General features: G+C 41.8%; 1 protein-coding gene across 2 annotated transcripts in view; it reads right to left on the reverse strand.

Moving 5' to 3' along the window:
* PPP3CA (protein phosphatase 3 catalytic subunit alpha) overlaps positions 1-23,642 on the reverse strand; it is a 345,008-nt gene that overhangs the window by 201,948 nt on the left and 119,418 nt on the right. For both annotated transcript variants that reach the window (XM_038399269.2, XM_038399270.2), the window contains exon 2: positions 2,920-3,120. In XM_038399269.2, the coding sequence (XP_038255197.1) occupies positions 2,920-3,120 (201 nt within the window). The remainder of the gene's footprint in view (positions 1-2,919; positions 3,121-23,642) is intronic.

Genomic DNA, 23,642 nt, shown 5'->3' on the forward strand with positions numbered 1-23,642 from the left:
TGTATTTCCCACTCATGCAGAGACGTGCCTGCTTAGGTTGTTCCCTAAAGAATTCTGACTACCTGGTAGTTAAGTGGCTTGAACAACTGGTGTGATTTCTGATGCACCAATTCCGAAGCCTGGCTGCTTCCAGGCAGAAGGGAAGGGATCTTGCTCCACCCTGCTTGTTTATATAAAAGACCATGGTGATGTTGTCCCACATTATTTGGCTCTGGAGTCAATATATGGGAGAGGAAAATGCCCTTCAGGCCAGAATGCTCTCAGTTCCAGCAGACTGATGTATAGTCTGGCCTCCTGTGAGATCCAAGTGCCCTGAGCACTGTGGCCATACAGGGGAGCGCCCCATCCCAGAAGAGACACATCTGTTACTATGATGGCACTGGCAGTGAGAGTGCTGAAGGGGACTCCCACTTAAACTCATTCCGGATTCGACCACCAGGTGAGAGAGAGGCAATAAGCCTGGCAGGAACAATCACACTAATGTTCACATGGTCATTGTCTGGTGAGTAGACAGACCAGAGCCAGCCTCTAAGGCAGTGTAAATGAAGTCTGGCAAATATTGCCACATAATTACACAATATCGTGTGACCTAGTAGAGAAAGGTATACTTTGATCATAGTCTTTGGTCTGTGAGTAACCTGAGTTATCAAATAGCTCATTGACTGCAATCCTTCTGTGGTAATCTTGCTGAAGTTGAGTCCAGTGTCATTCTAATAAAGTTTATCCACCATGTGGTAGTCAAAATGGATTTTTTTTGGGGGGGAGGGGGGTTCACACAGGCACCCAGCACCACTAGAAGAGGAAGCAGGGACAAAGTCACCGACCTGACCTCTTGGCTGGAGCAACCTGTGAGGAGCCAGTCGTCCAAGTCCGGGAAGACTGTGTAGCCGTCACATGTCATTTGGGCTGCCACCACAGAGAAAACCTTTGTGAATACTCTGGGTGCTGTTGCTTGTCCAAAGGGAAGGACTCTGAACTGGCAGTGATCCTCAAGGAACCAAAGAAACTTTCTGTTGGATGGATGAATAGAATATTTACTGAATAGAGTGGGCATCACACACGGGTTTTCTTTTCCTCCTTTCTAGATTTTTGTCTTCTGTTAGTGATTAGTTTTGCTATTCCAGCTCTCAGTTTACAGCTAGGGTTTGTTCACAGAACATATGAACTATCAAATTACCTCAGTAGCAGGCATCAGGATACAAGCTTCACCATGTCAGCTTCCAGGTAAACAGCCATTAGCCAAACCGAGGAAATACAGTAGTACTGAAACCCATTGCCAGAAGAGAATATACCTGAATGATGGTCAAAAGAGATGTAAACTCAGATAAGAGCGAACAAGACTAAAATTGGCTAAGGCCTCCAGGGATTAATCTGGAAGGAGGGAGAAAACATCACTAAATTACTCAGAATAATTAACAAAAAAGATATCTAAGAATGTCTATCTCGGAGTTAGTGGTGAACGTAAAAAGGAAATGATAGCACAAGTCACACAGAACCACTCCTTGAGACACACTACAACCTCTCTGAAAGACCCAAATGTGGTGAAGGAAGAGGTGGCATCCCTTAATTCAGGAGAGAGTGCTGCATCCCTGTAGAACTTGTCTTCCTCCATTTAACCTACTTCACAGCCCGTATCCTCTTTTGCAGGAAAGGCTTACAGACTTTAAGACTCCCCTCAATCATCCAAAGGGTTCACCTATGGAGCTACATGAGGCATATTTCCTCCCAGGAGAGTAACAGAACATATGACTGACTCATCTCAAGTAACGAAATATGGAGACTTACCTAGGGTTCCATGTTTTGATGACATTTCAGAAAACAGACTAACAAATTATGCTACATTTGATGCTTAAATGTCCCACTTCATGTTATTGGTTTCAGAAGTAGCTTTTCTGAAAATGACAGAACTATTAAGGCACTTGCTGAGTTCACATAGTATTTGGTGGACACCACCAATGCTAATTATGGGTCTTGGTGTTCTTCTTTCTGCATTTACTAAAATAACTTTTCTTTCCACTCTGGCTCTCCTTTTCTGTTTCTGGTAAAACTACCAAGAGAAGGGACAAATCCTCCAGTCTCCTTGAAAAAAAAAAACCCTATATGTCTAGGATTTATACTAGGAGGAAATAATGTTTAGCTCTGCAACTAACTCTCTAAGCCATGGATCAGTTTCCCTGTCAAAGACGCTTCAACTTCTCAGAAAAGCAACTGTATGTTTGCAAAAAATATTTTTTTAAATAAAAATACAAAAAGAGTATTAAAACAAGCAAATGCATTCCTATGCACAGAATGCAGTCAGAAGTGTGAGACAATTAGAGAAGGAAGATCAGGCACAAGTCATTTCCTGAGAATTAATGAGTGAGTGAAAATGTTTGATAGCCAACGGCAAAATGGGTTCTTTAATCAGAACAATTCATTAATTCCGTAGACAAATAATATGCGGAGGTTCTTCTAGCTTTTTCTTTTTGCTCATTTGTTATTGCTCTGACCACTTATAATGAAGTTTCCTTTCACTACAGTATCATTGTTCCTTCAGAGAAAGGCTGACTAAGTTTGAATGGTGCTACTGAGGTGAAGGCCATCTGTAAATGTACAGCATTAACATGTGGTAAAACAGGCAGTTATCTTTTATGAGGTTTAGAACACACTTTTAATCTTATCACACTTTTAGTCTAGAGAACTCTCCATACTTTAGAAACAAAAGTTTTCAGCCCCTAAGGTCCTTTCCTCTAATATCAGTGGAAGTTAAGGATCTCAGCAACTCTTCGGATCAGGCCCATTGTGGCAGTGGATTCAGAGATGCAGAGTTAAAGTACTGAGAGCAGTCAGTGGAGTAGAAAACTTTCACCGAACTCTCAAAGGAGTAGCATATACCTGAATGCATGTGTTTGCATGTTCCGATTTAATATTGGCACTTACCTGTGACTGGGGCATCTATGTCCAGCAAATTTTTTTCCTGACGGAGAATTGAAGCACCCTCTGTTACTATTCTCAAAGCAACAGTTTCTTCCAGCCTCCCCTCCTTCATAAGGTGTGCCTTTAAGATATCCACACGGGGTTTTCCATCATTATCAAACACTTCCTTAGATGTGAGCCGGTGGCTTGGAGGAAATGGAACAGCTGGAAATCACAAACAAAAAGTATCTGGTCACTTTACTGGGAAAAAGCCACTAGTCTCAAAAAGATAATCTTTCAAAGCTCTGCTGGCCATCAGCTCTGTCTGAAAACACTTTTGAGCATATACGTATTAAATAATATGAATCTTCTATTCTTTCTTTTTAGCTTGTGGCTATACCATAGACAGAAAATTAACAGCAGCTGTTCAACATGCACATGTGCCCAAAATCTATTATTCAGACATTTTTTAAAAAAAAAAAATCTTGGACCTAGTTTTTATATCCCTTACACATGATTAAAAAATGAGTCACTGCTTACAGAGAATGTTAAAAACAGGGGTTGTTGTGGGAGAAGGGAATGGAACTAAATATTGCTTTAGTAGTATTGCAGAACCATGACATAATGCTCCTTTCCCAGGAAAGGTCTTAATATACATTACACTACATCTCAGATATTTACTGCCCAAGTGTCTACAGACATAGACCTATCTAGGTTAAACCACAAGAGTTTGCAGACAGCCCGTTCTCTTTAATTACTGGCAGCGTGTGTTTCAAAAATCCCTTCTTTTTTTGTATTTATAGCTTTGCTCTATTAGAAATCATTATTTACATACAATATCCCACAAGCAGTCTGTCTGTCTCAGTCAAACATTAGTGAAAGAGCTCTAAAACTGTTCTCTTGGCATGTGGAAAAGTGGGGGATATTTCAGATAGAAGTAAAAAACAAAATGGGTTGTCCCAGCAATGGTCTAATGGATAGTATTCTGTGTATTGCCATTATTCAAAGTTCCAGGTTTCGAGCCAACTTGAAGTACTCTTGCTTTCTCTCTCTCCTTAAGGCAGCAGTAGTTAGAAGCTCAGGTGACGCTCTCAGCTTCCAGGATTAGGTTGCAGTATTATCCCCGCTTAGCCCCCTTTCCCTAGCAGCTAATTTGGAGTGGTATTAGAAGCTTCCTGCTTTGCCAGCTGCAGGGTAATTATATTGATTCTGGCTACTGCCAAGGGTGGGTCAGATTGAATGGATGCTCAGCGTGAAGAGTGAATGGAAGCTTTAGAAATGATTCAGGACATCTACATCTACAAAACTGTATTATTGAGACATTCCCTCCCTGATACCCCTCATATTGGGGATCACTGGTGTATCTGGAAACATTAAAGCAAGTCTTTCATACGTAAAGATTTCTTAAATTTAACAATCAACATACTTTTAAAAAGACACCTATTTTGTAGGTTAAAAGGTTTGATAAGTTAAAAGTCACACACTTTCATTTTTTCATAATTTGTTAGTCTAAGGTGCCACAAGTACTCCTTTTCTTTTTACACTTTCATTTACAATAAAACAAAAAAAAACCAAAACAGAACAAGGAGAATTCGTAACTCATGTTACTAGGTGATGAAAACTGAATTAATGTTGTCATTTTAATTTCTTTCCATCTATTATTCCACTTAGTTACTGCATCAAATCCAGCCTGAACATTTGGAAAAAAAAATACACCAGTCCATTTTATTTGTTTACAACAAGTTTTACTTTCTGGTTCATTCTGCATTAGCACAATGCTGAAATTTCTGGGTTGCAAACACCGCAGGAAATTTTAAAATCTAAACAAAAATCTCTTTTTATTCAAATAATTCTATTAATATTGGGAGAATATAAGAACAGCCATACTGTGTCAAACCAAAAGGTCCATCTAGCCCAGTATCCTGTCTTCTGACAGTGGTCAATACCAGGTACCCCAAAAGGAATGAACAGAACAGCAATCAAGTGATCCATTCCCCATTACACACGCACAAATTCAGTAGAGACACTGTCTTCAGACTTTAAAGAAAAATAGTCTAGTGCCAAAATTTAGGTTTTGCTTTTAAAATTAGGCTTGGAAAGCCAGTCAATTGACCAGTCAAATAATGCCAATTATTTGACCAGAGTCAAATATTACAGCAAGAATGCCCTGCTGTAGGTGGCGGCCTATCTTTTTGATTGCACCATGGTGCCATCTGTTACCCATATAAATGTCTTAATCACTAACTTTACTACATGCTAATGCCACGTGTTGGGAAAAAAGGTTAACTAACTGAATGTTGGGCATTTTGATTGGCTGGAATATTTGAACAAACAACATATGTAAGTATGTATAACTTCATTTGTATACAAGGGTATCAATATACATGGAAGTTTACAAAGCATATTAAATAAGTTAAATGACACACTCCTTCCCCTGAAGAGCTTACAATCAAAACTGTCTACACTGAGAAATTAATTCTGAAAGCCATGAGGGATGGAGAGGAAGGCTCCCAGTCACTGAATGTTCTTCCCACCACAAGAGAAAAGACGCATGTAAGGGTGCTGGAACAATGTTGAATGGATGCCAGCAAGTTAAAGTAGTATGGATTGGGTGAATGGACTATAACGTGGATAGAAAGCTGGCTAGATTGTCGGGCTCAACGGGTAGTGATCAACGGCTCGATGTCTAGTTGGCAGCTGGTATCAAGCAGAGTGCCCCAGGGGTCGGTCCCAGGGCCAGTTTTGTTCAACATCCTTATTAATGATCTGGATAATGGGATGAATTGCACCCTCAGCAAGTTTGCAGATAACACTAAACTGTGGGGAGAGGTAGACAGGCTGGAGGGTAGGGATAGGGTCCAGAGTGACCTAGACAAATTGGAGGATTGGGCCAAAAGAAATCTGATGAGGTTCAACAAGGACAAGTGCAGAGTCCTGCACTTAGGATGGAAGAATCCCATGCACTGCTACAGGCTGGGGAATGACTGGCTAAGCAGCAGTTCTGCAGAAAAGGACCTGGGGATTAAAGCAGACGAGAAGCTGGATATGAGTCAGCAGTGTGCCCTTGTTGCCAAGGAGGCTAATGGCATATTGGGCTGTATTAGTAAGAGCATTGCCAGCAGATTGAGGGAAGTGATTATTCCCCCCTATTCGGCACTGGTGAGGCCACACCTGGAGTACTGCATCCAGTTTTCGTCCCCGCACTACAGAAGGGATGTGAACAAATTGGAGACAATCCGGCAGAGGGCAACGAAAATGATTAGAGGGCTGGAGCACATGACTTACGAGGAGAGGCTGACGGAACTGGGGTTATTTAGTCTGCAGAAAAGGAGAGTGTATTGGGGGGGGATTTGATAGCAGCTTTCAACTACCTGAAGAGGGGTTCCAAAGAGGATGGAGCTCGGCTGTTCTCAGTGGTGGCAGATGACAGAACAAGGAGCAATGGTCTCAAGTTGCAGTGGGGGAGGTCTAGGCTGGATAACAGGAAACACATTTCACTAGGAGGGTGGTGAAGCACTGGAATGCATTACCTAGGGAGATGGTGGAATCTCCATCCTTAGAGGTTTTTAAGGCCCAGCTTGACAAAGCCCTGGCTGGGATGATTTAGTTGGTGTTGGTCCTGCTTTGAGCTGGGGGTGGACTAGATGACCTCCATCTCTTCCAACCCTAATATTCTATGATTCTATGAATGTGTATAGTGGGGGTGCTGCGAGCCATTGAACCAAACTGTAAACCCTGTATATAATGGAAACCACTTCAAGCTGAAGGATCCTCCAGGACCCCCAGGACCCCTAGTTCCAGCACCTATGGAAGCATGGTCATTGAGCTGCTTGAAGAGTTGGTTTGTTGCCTACCTAGCATTGATGGACTTTAAAAACAGACTTTACTCTTTCATAGTTCCTAGGTGTTTGTTTTATTTCTATTCTATTTTCTCTTTTCTAACAGTTCAGTCTTGAATAACATTCACATTTAAATGCTAACATTGTGAAAAATTTCTTTCATTTTTAAGAACTTCATTGAGTTTTGTATTTTTCTGAGTTAAAATAACTCATTTAAGTAACTCTGTTTTTGTAATTAGATGCAAGTATTTATGGCTAAGAATATTGGAGACCATAAAGTCTTAGACTTTGTTACTGTTCTAATAAATTAGTGTGCTTTAAAATATTGGACCACTTTTGACATTATCTTGACAATATTTCACCGATCAATTGACCTGTCATTTTTGTACCATTCAAATGTGCAACCCTATTTACAATATATATTTTCTGAAAGCAAAACCAAAATAAATTTTGGTCCTAAATTACTATATCTTTAAATGTCTGAAAACAGTGTGCCTGCCAATTTTGAGCAGGTGTGTGCACATATATGTATTTAGTTGCATTTCTAAAGAAATTTAAAATCAACTGCTTCACTTTTCATCGTATCATAGAATATCAGGGAATATCGAAGGGACCTCAGGAGGTCATCTAGTCCAACCCCCTGCTCAAAGCAGGACCAATCCCCAAATAAATCATCCCAGGCAGGGCTTTGTCAAGCCTGACCTTAAAAACCTCAAAGGAAGGAGATTCCACCACCTCTCATCTCCTGTGCTGCCCCTCATACTAGGTACATTATCTATACAAGACATTTCAGAGTACCACCCCCACATTCCACTGTGGCAGTACAGGCTGGAAAACAAGTTAATCATTTGTTTCGTTTTCTGTTTGAGTACTAGCATCACTAATGTCCTTGGCGCAGCTCCGGGAATAAGATTATTATTTTAACTGCTGCTGCAGTGCCATAAGAGGGAACACACAACTGCTCTTGGCTCAGTAGTACAAACACAAAATATGAGCTATTATTTTTCCTCTTTCATTTCTTAATGTTTTAACAGAGGCTCTGGATTCTAGTCATCATATTTATGGGGGGTGGGGGGAATCCAACAACACTTTCAAGGTTTTAAAATATTACATATACAAAAGAGGGTACAAATAGGTAACATTTAGGGATTAAGTTACTTGCCAATGTTCTTTAAAGTGAAATTTTGGGGCTGCCTGGAGGATCAGAGGGCTTGACGGTACAGAACATTACTGCATAAGCCTATCACCTCAGGAAACTCAAGTTCAAATCCTGTGAAAAGGAATTACGGTGATACTGGTAGGATGAGATCATCAATCGGCATTTGTATCCAAAACCATCTGCAATTTGTCATGATTACTTCTCTCTCCTCAGAATAGGTTTAGGAATAACAGCAAGGGAATTGCAGGTTGCCAATGCTTTTAGTGCTAAATTCACACATACAAGTCACTATTCAGAGCTGAACCTACAAATCCATCTAATGTCACTAGTAACATCTAGATGAGTTTTTATTAAATTTGGTTTAGTTTAAGTTAACTTTCAACTTTACCTTCAAATATGACAAAGCAAGGAAGAGAAACGATGATGGTACCTCAATTGAGTAAAATAAGTGTGTTCATATGACAAATTCGATTTATCAACTTCTGTTGCCATTTGAAGAGCCACGGACTGTAAAACTGAAGAACTGGGAATACGTAGTCTGTCTGCGTAAGTTTTTTATGCCCTTTACCCGTCATTTCTCAGACAATAGAAAACAAGTAAGCTGTGCACACATATTACATATGCATCACATCCATAAACCATTTTCTTCCCTTGCTCCTCTAGTCTTCACTAAGAAAACAGAAGCTGTGGTGTCATACTCCTCTCAGCTGGGAAAAGGCCACAATAATAATAAATAAAATAATAAAATAGTAATAATAATAATAATAATAAAATAAAAAGAGGTCAATAACCCAAATAAGCAAACAAAAATAAAATTTACATTTCTGTCCTTTAATATCAACATGACACCGTGAAAATGCACTAATACAATTTAGTTTTAAGAATTAGCAAAGGGCTATGGCTGCTGCTAAATTCTACCCAACATTCAGTTGAGCATTTTTGACCAAATTTTATTCCTCTAAATTTCTTAAATGAGGCTTCCGATTTAAAATTTAACTCTCCAAACCAGGAGCATCCCTATAATGCAAGTTGGCTTGCATTTTGGAGCAGGTCTGGAAAACAAAATTTTTGCTGCCTTAACCCACAAAGTCAAAACCAATGCTCATCCACCACCATCACAATACCATGCACAGGATTAGCTTAAGTATTTTGGAGAGCATTAAAGAGATGAAGACTTGGAATACACGCCAAACTTAAAAGTTGATCCCTTTCATATTGAGAAAAATCATTAGGTCCCTGCATCCCCCTCCCACTGCACCTCCACCATCCTCCTATAGAAGTGGAGCCCAGGTAATTCCTCTTTTCCACTCGGAATGGTCACCAGGTGAAAAACATTTTTCATGAAAATTTTCAGAGATTTCCCCAACCCCTGAATTTTCCTCCACATCTATTTTGAATCCTAGTAACTGGCTTATATCAGTTCACTTTTACCAGACTAGTGTCACAAGAAGGATTAGATCATTTTTAAAATTAAAGCATAATCTTCTTTACATTTCTACTGTAGTTAATCTTCCCTGAGAAACTTAACTACAGTAGAAATGTAAACAAGGCCAGAGGCGATGTGCTTTGTGAGACCCGTGAAGATATACACATTAGTTGTCCAGTACTTAAAAGCAAGTCAACCCCAGTTTTATGAGCTATTAACTATTCATGATATTCAGGGAACAAAATAATCATGGGATGGCATTAAGGGGAGAACCCAGCTGAAGCAGCATGTTTATTAAGCATGTTTATGTATGGTAGTGTACCCAACATGGTACCCAGTCTTACAAAGAGTCTTGCATCTATAAAAACAGAACAAAAAAACTAAACATTTTTACCTCTTGGTTTATAGAAGACACAGTGCACAGTTTCTGTGGCTCAGCACTGTAAGTGCTCTGAAAGCAGGTTTTTAATAAACAGACACTAATTAAAAAGCTGTTGTTCAAGCTGCAGGTGATTAATGATTAATTAGTGAAAACATGATTCACTGAATACACTTAGCACAAACAGCACCTTCCATTATCAGAATCTGAATATTGTGTGTATGAACATATATATTTGCATACATATACAGGCATAAAAATTGTTTCATATTGAACTCTGTTAACATATGTAGTTATTGAAATCACCAACAGAGGGCAGGAGCAATCATTACAACATGTATAGCAGAGCCATATAATTTCAGCTTTATCACATATTACAGTAATTCTTCTAGGTGAAAAAACTTATACCTATATTTCAGTTTCCCTGCACCTGGCTGCAAATGTGTGGCTATTTCATTTTCACTTGCAGCAGTAACTGAAAAACACAAATTTAAAAAAGATTATATTTAAAAAGAAAAAAAAGGGAGCAATTAAGGGCCTAGTCTGGTATAAACAGCCCACACAGTATGAAGAAATATGTTAGCTGCAAAGCAGTTGCGAACTAGTGAGGATTAAAATTACTCATAAAATCTGTTTAAAGGGGGACTTGCAATTGCGGTTTCACTTGTTTATGGAACCTTCCCTCCTACTGGTGAGGAAATATCATCCCTTTGGCAACTATAGCATTTGGATACTTGGTAAAGTAATATTACCAAAGTATTTTCTGTATCCTAGCCGATATTGAGATTTCCCAAGTGGAAACAAAGAGAACCAGCACCATGTGACCATCCAGCATTCTGCAGCCCAAGAGTGGTCTATAGATAACACCTGGAGTACATCTAACATAGATAAATTAGGTGCAATAGACAATGCAGGAAAGATAGTGATGCGAGTCTAAACTGACATCAAGGGTATGTCTACACTACGAAATTAGGTCGATTTTATAGAAGTCGATTTTTAGAAACTGATTTTATACAGTTGATTGCATATGTCCATACTAAGAGCATTAAGGGTATGTCTACACTACGAAATTAGGTCGAATTTATAGAAGTCGGTTTTGTAGAAAGCGTTTTTATACAGTCGAATGTGTGTGTCCCCACACAAATGCTTTAAGTGCATGTAGTCGGCGGACTGTATCCACAGTACCGAGGCAACAGTTGACTTCCGGAGCTTTGCACTGTGGGTAGCTATCCCACAGTTCCCGCAGTCTCCACCACCCATTTGAATTCTGGGGAGAAATCCAGTGCCTGATGGGGCTAAAACATTGTCGCGGGTGGTTCTGGGTACATATCGTCAGGCCCCCATTCCCTCCCTCCCTCCCTCCGTAAAAGCAAGGGCACACAATCGTTTTGCGCCTTTTTTCTTGAGTTACCGGTGCAGACGCCATACCACGGCAAGCATGGAGCCCGCTCAGCTAACCGTCACCATATGTCTCCTGGGTGCTGGCGGACATGGTACTGCATTGCTACACAGCAGCAGTTTATTGCCTTTTGGCAGCAGATAGTGCACTGCCAGTAGGACTCAATGGCCATGAGACGAAACAAGGGAAATGACCTGGCTGAGTCACTCCCATGTTTGCCCAGGCGCCCGGTTAAAAGAGCACCCAGGACTACACCGACGACAGCTACCAGTCATACTGCACTCTCTTTTAATCTGCAGCTAACAGAAGACGATGGCCAGCAGTCATACTGCACCGTCTTCTGCCGAGCACCCAGGAGGTGACGATGGCTAGCGGTCATACTGCACAGTCTGCTGCCAGCATGATGTATAAAGATAGATGAAGTGGCTCAAAACAAGAAATAGACTAGATATGTTTTGTATTCATTTTCTGCTCCCTCCCTCTGTGAAATCGATGGCCTGCTAAACCCAGTTTTGAGTTCTATTCTTGAGGTTTTGAGTTCTATCCTTGAGGTGGCCATTCAGTTTCTCACAAAGCCACCCCCTTTGTTGATTCTAATTCCCTGTAAGCCAACCCTGTAAGCCATGTCGTCAGTCGCCTCTCCGTCCTTCAGGGCAACAGCAGACAATCGTTCCGCGCCTTTTTTCTGTGCAGACGCCATACCATAGCAAGCATGGAGCCCGCTCAGACCACTTTGGCAATTAGGAGCACATTAAACACCACACGCATTATCCAACAGTATATGCAGCACCAGAACCTGGCAAAGCAAAACCGGGTGAGTAGGCGACATCAGCGCGGTGACAAGAGTGATGGGGACATGGACACAGACTTCTCTCAAAGCATGGGCCCTGCTAATGTGGGCATCATGGTGCTAATGGGGAAGGTTCATGCGGTGGAACCCCGATTCTGGGCTTGGGAAACAAGCCCAGACTGGTGGGACCGCATAGTGTTGCAGGTCTGGGACGATTCCCAGTGACTCCGAAACTTTCGTATGCGAAAGGGCACTTTCATGGAACTTTGCGACTTGCTTTCCCCTGCCCTGAGGCGCAAGAATACCAAGATGAGAGCAGCCCTCACAGTTGAGAAGCGAGTGGCAATAGCCTTGTGGAAGCTTGCAACGCCAGACAGCTACCGATCAGTCGGGAATCAATTTGGAGTGGGCAAATCTACTGTGGGGGCTGCTATGATGAAAGTAGCCAACATAATCAAAGACCTTCCGATATCAAAGGTAGTGGACCCTAGGAAATGTGCAGGTCATAGTGGATGGCTTTGCTGCAATGAGATTCCCTAACTGTGGTGGGGCCATAGACGGAACCCATATCCCTATCTTGAGACCGGAGCACCAAGCCAGCAAGTACATAAACCGCAAGGGGTACTTTTCAATAGTGCTGCAAGCACTGGTGGATCACAAGGGACGTTTCACCAACATCAACATGGGATGGCCGGGAAAGGTACACGACGCTCGCATCTTCAGGAACTCTGGTCTGTTTCAAAAGCTGCAGGAAGGGACTTTCTTCCCAGACCAGAAAATAACTGTTGAGGATGTTCAAATGCCTATAGTTATCCTTGGGGACCCAGCCTACCCCTTAATGCCATGGCTCATGAAACCATACATAGGCAGCCTGGAGAGTAGTCAGGAGCTGTTCAACTACAGGCTGAGCAAGTGCAGAATGGTGGTAGAATGTGCATTTGGATGTTTAAAAGCGCACTGGCGCAGTTTACTGACTCAGTTAGACCTCAGCGAAACCAATATTCCTACTGTTATTACTGCTTGCTGTGCGCTCCACAATATCTGTGAGAGTAAGGGGGAGACGTTTATGGCAGAGTGGGAGGTTGAGGCAAATCGCCTGGCTGCTGGTTATGCACAGCCAGACACCAGGGTGGTTAGAAGAGGGTGCGGTGCGCTTCAGAGAAGCTTTGAAAACCAGTTTCATGACTGGCCAGGCTACGGTGTGAAAGTTCTGTTTGTTTCTCCTTGATGAAACTCCCCACCCCTTGGTTCACTCTACTTCCCTGTAAGCTAACCACCCTCCCCACCTCCCTTTGATCACCGCTTGCAGAGGCAATAAAGTCATTGTTGCTTCACATTCATGCATTCTTTATTAATTCATCACACAAATAGGGGGATAATTACCAAGGTAGCCCAGGAGGGGTGGTGGAGGAGGGAAGGACAAGTTTAAAACTTATTGAATGCCAGCCTTCTGTTACTTGGGAAATCCTCTGGGGTGGAGTGGCTGGAGGCCCCCCCACCATGTTCTTGAGCGTCTGGGTGAGGAGGCTATGAAACTTGGGGAGGAGGGCGGTTGGTTACACAGGGCCTGTAGCGGCGGTCTGTGCTCCTGCTTCCCTTCCTGCAGCTCAACCATACGCTGGAGCATATTAGTTTGATCCTCCAGCAGCCTCAGCATTGAATCCTGCCTCCTCTCATCATGCTGCTGCCACCTTTCAGCTTCAGCCCTCTCTTCAGCCCGCCACTTACTCTCTTCAGCCCACCACTTCTCTTCCTGGTCATTTTGTGCTTTCCTGCACTCTGACATTGTCTGCCTCCATGCATTTGTCTGTGCTCTATCAGTGTGGGAGGACAGCATGAGCTCAGAGAACATTTCATCGCGAGTGTGTTTTTTTTGCCTTCTAATCTTCGCTAGCCTCTGGGAAGGACAAGATCCTTTGAGCCTTGAAACACATGCAGCTGGTGGAGAAAAAAAAGGGACAGTGGTATTTGAAGAGACACATTTTATAGAACAATGGGTACACTCTTGCACGGTAAACCTTGCTGTTAACATTACATACATAGCACATGTGCTTTCGTTACAAGGTCGCATTTTGCCTCCCCCCACCACGTGGCTAACAGCGGGGAACATTTCTGTTCAGCCATAAGCAAACAGCCCAGCAGGAACAGGCACCTCTGAATGTCCCCTTAAGAAAAGCACCCTATTTCAACCAAGTGACGAGGAATGAGATCACTCTCCTGAGGATAATACAGAGAGGTAAAGAACGGATGTTGTTTGAATGCCAGCAAACATACACTGCAATGCTTTGTTCTACAATGATTCGCGAGTACGTGCTACTGGCCTGGAGTGGTAAAGTATCCTACCATGGTGGATGGAATAAGGTTGCCCTCCCCAGAAACCTTTTGCAAAGGTTTTGAGAGTATATCCAGGAGAGCCACGAATGCCAGGGCAAATCAATCATTAAACATGCTGGCTTTTAAACCTTGTATAGTATTTTAAAAGGTACACTCACCAGAGGTCCCTTCTCCGCCTGGTGGGTCCGGGAGGCAGCCTTGGGTGGGTTTGGGGGGTACTGGCTCCAGGTCCAGGCTGAGAAACAGTTCCTGGCTGTCGGGAAAACCGGTTTCTCTGCTTGTTTGCTGTGAGCCATCTACCTACAACCTCCTCCTCATCATCATCATCATCTTCCTCGTCCCGAAAATCTGCTTCCGTGTTGCCTCCATCTCCATTGAAGGAGTCAAACAACATGGCTGGGGTAGTGATGGCTGAACCCCCTAAAATGGCATGCAGTTCATCATAGAAGCGGCATGTTTGGGGCTCTGACCCGGAGCAGCCGTTCGCCTCTCTGGTAGGCTTGCCTCAGCTCCTTAAGTTTCACGCTGCACTGCTTCGGGTCCCTGTTATGGCCTTTGTCTTTCATGCCCTAGGAGATTTTCACGAATGTTTTGGCATTTCGAAAACTGGAACGTAGTTCTGATAGCATGGATTCCTCTCCCCATACTGCGATCAGATCCCGTACCTCCCATTCGGTCCATGCTGGAGCTCTTTTGCAATTCTGGGACTCCATCATGGTCACCTCTGCTGATGAGCTCTGCATGGTCACCTGCAGCTTGTCACACTGGCCAAACAGGAAATTGAAATTCAAAAGTTCGCGGGCCTTTTCCTGTCTATCTGGTCAGTGCATCTGAGCTGAGAGTACTGTCCAGAGCGGTCACAATGGAGTACTCTGGGATAGCTCCCGGAGGCCAATACAATGTAATTGCGTCCACAGTACCCCAAATTCGACCCAGCAAAACCGATTTCAGCGCTAATCCCCTTGTCAGGGGTGGAGTAAGGAAATCAATTTTAAGAGCCCTTTAAGTTGAAAAAAGGGCTTCGTCATGTGGACGGGTGCAGGGTTACATCGATTTAACATTGCTAAATTCGACCTCAATGTCTAGTGTAGACCAGGGCTAAGTTAGCAGAGTGTGTCCTCACTACCGTGGCTAGCATTGACTTACAGAGCGGTACATTGTGGGTAGCTCTCCCACAGTTCCTGCAGTCTCCGCTGCCCATTGGAATTCTGGGTTAAGCTCCCAATGCCTGATGGGGCTAAAACATTGTCGCAGGTGGTTTTGCGTACATCAGGCCCCCCTCCCTCCCTGCCTGCCTGCCTCTGTGTAAGCAATGGCAGACAATAGTTTCATGCCTTTTTTCCTGGGTTACCCGTGCAGACGCCATAGCACAGCAAGCATGGAGCCCACTCAGCTCACTGTCACCGTACATCTTCTGGGTGCTGCTGGCAGACACAGTACTGCATTGCTACACAGCAGCAGCTCCTTGCCTTCGCAGCAGATGGTGCAGTAAGAGTGATAGCCATTGTACTCCTGGGTGCTCCTGGCAGACATCGGAGAGGTCGATCAGGGACACCTGGACAGACATGGCTATCCCCCTTTTAGAGCACAGAATGAGAGCCAGAGCCTCCAGGTCATTCTCTTCTTTATGGTCCGTCTCATGGAGATTCAGTCCTGCCTGGAATCTCATACAAGCTGGAGGCTTCTGCCTCAGGCTGCTCTCCCAGCCAGCAGCACCGCACAGTCGTGCCTACCCTTGCTCCCATGGCTCATGAAGCCTGGACAGTAGTAAGGAGGAGTTCAACTATAGGCTGAGCGAGTGCAGAATGGTGGTAGAATGTGCCTTTGGACATTTAAAAGGTCGCTGGCGCTGTTTGCTGACTAGGTCATACCTCAGTGCAACCAACATTCCCATTATTATTGCTGCTTGCTGTGTGCTCCATAATATCTGTGAGAGTAAGGGAGAGATGTTTATGGTAGGGTTGGACGTTAAGGCAAATCACCTGGCATCCGATTTTGAGCAGCCAGAGACCAGGGCAATTAGAAGAGCACAGCAAGGAGCGCTGTGCATCAGAGAGAGACTTTGAAAACCAGTTTCATGACTGGCCAGGCTTTGGTGGGACAGTTGTGTGCGTTTCTCCTTGATGCAATCCCACCCCCTTTGTTGATTTTAATTCCCTGTAAGCCAACCACCCTCCCCACTTCAAAATAAAGTAACTATTGTTTTGAAACTATGCATTCTTTCTTTATTAATTTTTTTTAAAAATGAGATAACGGACAAGGTAGCCCAGGTGGGGTTGGGGAGAAGGGAAGAACAAGGCCACATTGCTTATTGTAGCCACACTAAAAATCAAACTGTTTGAATGACAGCCTTCTGTTGCTCGGGCCATCATCTGGAGTGGAGTGGCTGGGCACCCAGAACCTCTCCCACACACACACCCCCACTGTGTTTTTGGGCATCTGGGTGAGAAAGCTATGGAACATGGGGAGGAGGTAGGCGGTTATACAGTGGATGCAATGGGGGTCTGTGCTCTTGTTGGCTCTCCTGCAGCTTCAACAAATGCTTCATCATGTCTGTTTGCTCCTCCATTAGCCTCAGCATCATGTCCTGCCTCCGCTCTTCGCACTCACTTAATTCTTTCCTGGTCTCTGCCACTGAATGTCTCCATGCATTAAGCTGTGCCCTATCAATGCAGGAGGACTGCATGAGCTCGGAAAACACGTCATTACTAATGCGTTTTTTTCACCTTCTAATCTGCGATAACCTCAGGGATGGAGATGATAGGGGGAGCGTAGAAACATTCTATGCTCTACGTTTCTGGGGGCACTGCATGGTCACCTGTGCTGCTGAGTTCGCCACGCTGACGAAACAGGAAATGAAATTCAAAAGGTCCCAGGGCTTTTCCTGTGTACCTGGCTAGTGCATCGGAGTTCAAAGTGCTATCCAGAGCGGTCACAATGGAGCATTCTGGGATAGCTCCTGGAGGCCAATACCATCTATTTGTGTCCACACTACCCCAAATTTGACCCAGCAAGGTCGATTTTAGTGCTACTCCCCTCGTCAGGGAGGAGTACAGAAGCCAATTTTAAGAGCCCTTTAGGTCGACGGAATGGGGTTGGTTGTGTGGACGCAGTCATTTTTAAAATCGACCTAACGCGGCTAAATTCAACTTAACCCCGTAGTGTGGACCAGGCTAATTGAAATGTGTCTAAGATTTTGTTTCCTGTATGCTGCAGTCCCCACCATCATCTAACATGTTCTTAGCATTCTACCTCAGTAACTGCTCATTTCTTTTGGTGGGTATTGAGAAGACCCAGCATAAGGAATAACATTCAGATCTTAACAATAAAGGGTTGGCATACATTGCACATAAAGAACAGACAACAAGATAAACATCTCAATACAGCCAGTGGCATCCTCTTGAGAACTGACAAGGCACACACCAGGGGATTGTCTTGTGTTTAGTTGCTAAGGGTCCCCTGCCTTGTGCTCTCAGCTCTCCTGAGGACATTCCAAATGGTGAAGGAAGACCTCAAGACTTCTCTCTCATTGCTCCTGTAAAATTTATTTTACTGAAAACATGGTCACTCTAAAGACCAAGCATGCAGTCATTGGCTTCTCTTTTGAGAAATAGATAAACTACCAAAGCAAATAAATACATTAGATGAGCTATGCTTAATTCCAGTTGCTCCAAGTCGACACTGTATAGAAATTAGCTGGAGGAAATTTTAATCCTTTGTTAATGGATTATTTGCTTAAATCAAATTCTATACTATAGTAATAATAGTCTCACAAAGCAAGTTTGCAATAGAAAAAAAATCATTTTTCCTGAATTTGAATTCATTGTAATTTAATTCCCTCTGTAATAAAACTATAACATTTTACATTTGTGATCTGTGAAACTACTGCAACAATTGCTCTTTTTTTAAAACCATATCTTTGTTTATAGTTTTAGGGACCAGGTATAATCAACTGTCATTTCAATATTATGATATAGGTCATTTACCTTTGATATCAGCCTACTATTTTTGAACCTCCCAAGGATCATCATAATCAATTGTTTACATTACAAGAGCATCTTGAGGTCCCAACTGAGAATTTGCTATGAACGCGTCAACTGCAATACTGGGGCCTAAGTGACTTATCCAAATTCACACAGGAAGTCTGTGGCCAAGCAGGAAAATGAACACAAGTGTCTTGAGAAGCCCAGCACGTCAATTGCAAGACCAGTCTTCCTAATTTTTACTGCATAACTCCTGTTACGTGAATATAGTTTAGTGGTAACACTGCCAAATCAAATAATCAATTATATTTTATTTAACAAACTAGTTCACAAGAGGTTCATACATTTAAAAAGAATAATGCACGAATTTTTAATCACTATCCCACTGTAATTATTCTTCCTTTCACCCACTCATGCGGTATACTCCTGTGGCTTAATGGTAAAAAGCTATTAAATAATCAGTTCCTAAAACAAGTGTTACAAATATAAAGTAGGTAAAGAACCACTGATCAAATGGGTTTCATATTTTTAGATTTTAATAACCATGCCAGTGCTTTTCACTTCAACAGCAAATCTTAAAAGATATTAGATACTGACCATTATCTTAGGTGGGGAGCAAATCCACATAAGATCTTTTCCAAACTGTAGCAAGGTACACATTCTGAAATCCTTTCCCAGACTGAGTCCTTAATTTATGCTTGCACACATGTACACAAAAGGTATGCGCATACACCATGGTCACTCTCAGAATCATAACTTATGATCAGATTACCATGTATCCATAAACTTTACACAGGAGGGGTTGTTCCATTTGTTTGTTTTGCTTTTCAGATATTTACATTATACATAGACGATACAGGAGCTAAAATGAATCACTTTTTTCCTATAGAGGCAAAGGAGAAGGGGGGAGAAAGAAATGTTTTTCTTTCAACCAGGAGAGGAAGGTATTATTTCTCCTGACTCAGGAGGTAGCACTGCAAGCTCAACTCAAGACTTCTGTATCATACCTCTGCTTTACAATATTCTTCAAGACAAAGTCTGAACAGTAACACTTCAGTTTTACCACAGTTCTTTCCTGAATGTGTCACTGGTGATAAGATCTCAAAAAGCCTAAAAGGAAGTCAGTTAGTACTTTCACACTAGATTAAGAAAAAAAAGAAAGAGAGAGAGAGAAAGAAACACACGAACAGGCTATGGCAACCAAAGCTCTATTTTTAAGTTTTATTTATTCTTACAATTTACACTTTCAAACCAACACTAAATGTTTTTTCTTCTAGATCGAAAGCTCTTTGGAGCAAGAACCAAGGCCTCCATTTTCAAAAGCAAGTAGCAGTGTTGGATGCCCAAATAGACCCATCTTGCAAGGGCCTGATTTTCAGAGGGTAGATGCTTGCCGCTTCTGAAAATGAGGTTTCCGAAAATGTCCAGGTTGACCACCCAAAGAGAGGCATCCAAAGTTACTGATCACTGGCGAAAATTTCTGCCCATGTCATTTTATATGTTGGTTCAATACCCAGCACATTTTGGACATTACTGTGATACTACTACTAATAATCTCTATGGAAAATACAGAAAGTTTAATCTACACTTCTTTTAGAGAGTGCTGTATTTTTCCATCATATTGTATGTGATCATGGCTACAAGCCAACACATGGAAAGGTAGCCAAAGGTCAACCCTTTAAGTCACATAAAACATCCTCATTAAACATATAGATGGTAAGTAAAACCAGATTTATGTATCTACAAGCTTTTCACCTGGATGAATATCATAACATCACCAAGGAAAGATATATGAGCTTCTACAGGGCAAGAATATTGCGAAGTAATAATAATTGTGGACTTGTTTTGTCTACTAGTTTACAATGACGTACAATAAGCAGAAAGTGAGTCATTACTATCAATGGTTGCTAAGAGGCTATACAGTAAAACTTTACATACAGCAGAGAGACTGCCTTAAAACATGTTATGTGGGAATTGCACTGCTAAAAAACAGCTGGCATAAAGTGGACAATTCAAAATATAAATAGTGCTAAGAAAACATGAAATGGTTGTATGTGACAAACACCATTTTCCAGAGTTTCTTGCAGGCATCACATAGTCAATACTTCAGTGTCCAAAATTCTCGCGTGCAACAATTCTTAATGTGACACAGTTTGATAAGTATACCCATACACTCACTTGCCTGCATACAAGTACATTTACTCAAAGAAAAATGAAGCTAAATTGACTTTTAAATGGTTAAATCTGCCATGTCTATATGGATAATTAACTCCATGACACAGCAAAAAGGCAACATCATTACAACCATAAAGTAAGATATGGATCAATATTTCATACAGCTGAAAATTCATGACCAAGAATATTTTAGAGATCATATTAAAAGACTGGTTTCAGAGTAGCAGCTGTGTTAGTCTGTATCTGCCAAAAGAAAAGGAGTACTTGTGGCACCTTAGAGACTAACAAATTTATTTGAGCACAAGCTTTTGTGAGCTACAGCTCACTTTGTCAGATGCTGTAGCTCAAACAAGCTTGTGCTCAAATAAATTTGTTAGTCTCTAAGGTGCCACAAGTACTCCTTTTCTTTTTATATTAAAAGACTGTTGTTCACCTCGCCTCCCTCCTCCCCCCCACCCTCATCGCTCTCTCCCTTCCATTGCCATCTCTAGGGAAATCCTCTGAGTCCGATGTCTCCTAAAGGCATAGGTTGCCTGAAAGGAGAAAGCCACTTTAAAATTCATTATCTGTGATTTGCTTATTTACCAAAGAAAAAATAATCTATTTATCCTAAAAGGTAAAGTAAAACACCTGAAATACGGGAAAGCTGGAAGATATTGAAAAGACAGACTAGGTTTTTGGTATGATAGTAACTGAAAAGCAAAATAGAGTATGAATATGAATTAATCCCCTATTTTAAAAAAAGCCTTAATTTTTTTTAATCTGATGAAAACTGTTCATGTGGCAGCTGAAGACTGTGATGTAAAACTAATCTCAGTATTGAGGTGGGATGCATATTTTGACAAGAAGAGTTAGTCACATTCTATGTTAGCTACTTTTAATATTCTATTACAGTGGGCACACCAAGTTCTTTATAGTTTAGAACTATAATTGGCTCCAATGGTAATGGCCATTTTAAGTATAAGGAATACCAGTGGACTTATGTTATATGTTTTGGAATGAAACCTGTAAGTGTGGCCAATGTAGGATACAATAAAATTTAACTAATGCCATTTGGTATTAATTATGCTCACAAGGTATTTCAGAATAATTTCACAAAAGGATTTTGTGAGACTGAAATGTGAAATTATAGAAGACAATGTTTTCATTTGGTCCATGCACTGTAAGGAACTGACCTCGGCAAGTCTTGCAGACAGCAAGAGAACACAGACAGACATCTTACATGGAACTTTTATATTCAGTATAGATAATTTCTGTTTAACCAATTTTGACTTGAGCAAAGATGGGTTAATTGCTGATGCATATGAAATCAGAGAGTTTTAAAAGCTCAAATACTCACAATATAAAATGGATTTACAACATAAAGGGAGAATAAACTATTTTACAGGGATAACAACTATCTAGAAAAATTTATTCCACAAATCTATCTATGGCCAAGATACTCTTAAGGGTATCTGAGCATTTAAAATGCCGACCACTAATCCATCTATCCTATTTTCGCGTATTAAGGATCAATTAAAATCAGTTCCACTCTCTGCAGATGCATCGTCTTAAGAACAAAGTGCATTCCCTTATGCAGGAAGGAGAGGCAGTAATGTGTGCATCAGGAACCCTAAACAAGGCATTAAGAAATTTCTCAGATTGAAAAGGAGAAGCTAATAATTGGGTTTGATGTCTTAGTACCACCAGTAGAGACAAACTAAAAGAAGAAACAGATGTCAATGAGCAGACAAACAAGAGCTCCTTTTCCCATGACGCCTGTACCGTGCAAACCGAAGCAAATTTCGGACTTATAGATACAATTGAAAGAAGACAAGGAGGTGTGTTTACTACTCTGAGGGGCACACAAAACTACCATCTAATCTGTCAATAAGGCAACCAGTGCTCCTGAGAACAGGCGATAACAGCTGGAAGCCACAAAAAGTTATTACCCATGGAAATAGAGAGCCAGATGTATTGGAAAAAATGGTACAGAATGACTTAAATATTTGGGAGAACCCAGATTCCTCTTGATACAGGTGATATAGGGAAAAGGTAGATTTCTCAAGGGACAGCTGGGGCTATGAGAGAATCTAGATCAGCATCAGAAGAATCATTACGGATGCTGGCATTGCAGAGGTTAACCAATTGTAGAATAATTTCCACTATCACCATCGAAGTCACCAAGTCCGTATAGCACACAATGAAGCTGCGTTAGCAGCAGCCTGGGATGAGTTTTGTTAGCTATCATGTCCGAGGAAGCCATCCAGATACATATCGGACTGAAATAAGATATAATTGACTAATGAAGTGAATTTGAAAAAGCATTCCAAAAATCTGTTGAGTACGTCATTCCAACATATATGACCAAAGAATAATTAAAGTAGCTAAAAAACAGAAATGCACAGAGACGCGTCATGTTACTTATATGGGACAAAAAGAACGAGGAGTACTTGTGGCATCAAGGTGCCACAAGTACTCCTCGTTCTTTTTGCTGATCCAGACTTGTATGGGACAGATTGTGCTAATGAGAACTCAATATTAGCACGGGTATAGCTATGCTAATTACTTAAACATCTCAACATTCCCATTGTGAAGTAGATGTTTTCGGACATCACAACACTCTTGTTCTTATTAACTGCACAAGCACCCACTGAACCTTCCCTCCAACCAACCCGGTTCCCCAGTGCTCTCTAAATCACCGCCCTATCAACCATACCAGCTTTTTTAATATGCAGATAAGGGATATGACAGACCGTCTACCATTTACATGCACACTTGACACACGAAGCAAGCTGAAGTGATATAAACAAAAAACAGCCACTTTGCTCCCACTTCTTAGGAGGCTCTTTTCTCCCCATCAGCTGTGGGTGAAGTGAGTGGAAATCATATTGCTGACTATCATATTACTATAGCAAATTAGAACCCTTCATAGTTCAAGTAGGTCTGGGCAACGTTGCCTGCACAGCCCAGGTTAATGCACTTCATTCTACACTCAAAATACCCATCCTCAGCCAGTCTTTTGAGCATACATTAACCATTATGGGGCAAGGTAATTCTGTGGTACAGACTGTCCAGAGGGACTAAGTTGAGAAGCAACTTTTGCTTTATGATCTTTGCAGGATATGAATCTAGTATTCAAGAGCAAGAGGTTAGTTCGCCAACTCACTAGAACATGCTACTCCAAGGGTGAGGGAGCTAGAGTACTTTACTTCCAGAATTTATTAAAGCAGTATACTAACTGTGCTTTGTGCCTTGAGCTACTTTATTACTTCTCAATAATG

Source organism: Dermochelys coriacea, chromosome 4, assembly GCF_009764565.3.
Source record: "Dermochelys coriacea isolate rDerCor1 chromosome 4, rDerCor1.pri.v4, whole genome shotgun sequence".
Classification (NCBI taxonomy): domain Eukaryota; kingdom Metazoa; phylum Chordata; order Testudines; family Dermochelyidae; genus Dermochelys; species Dermochelys coriacea.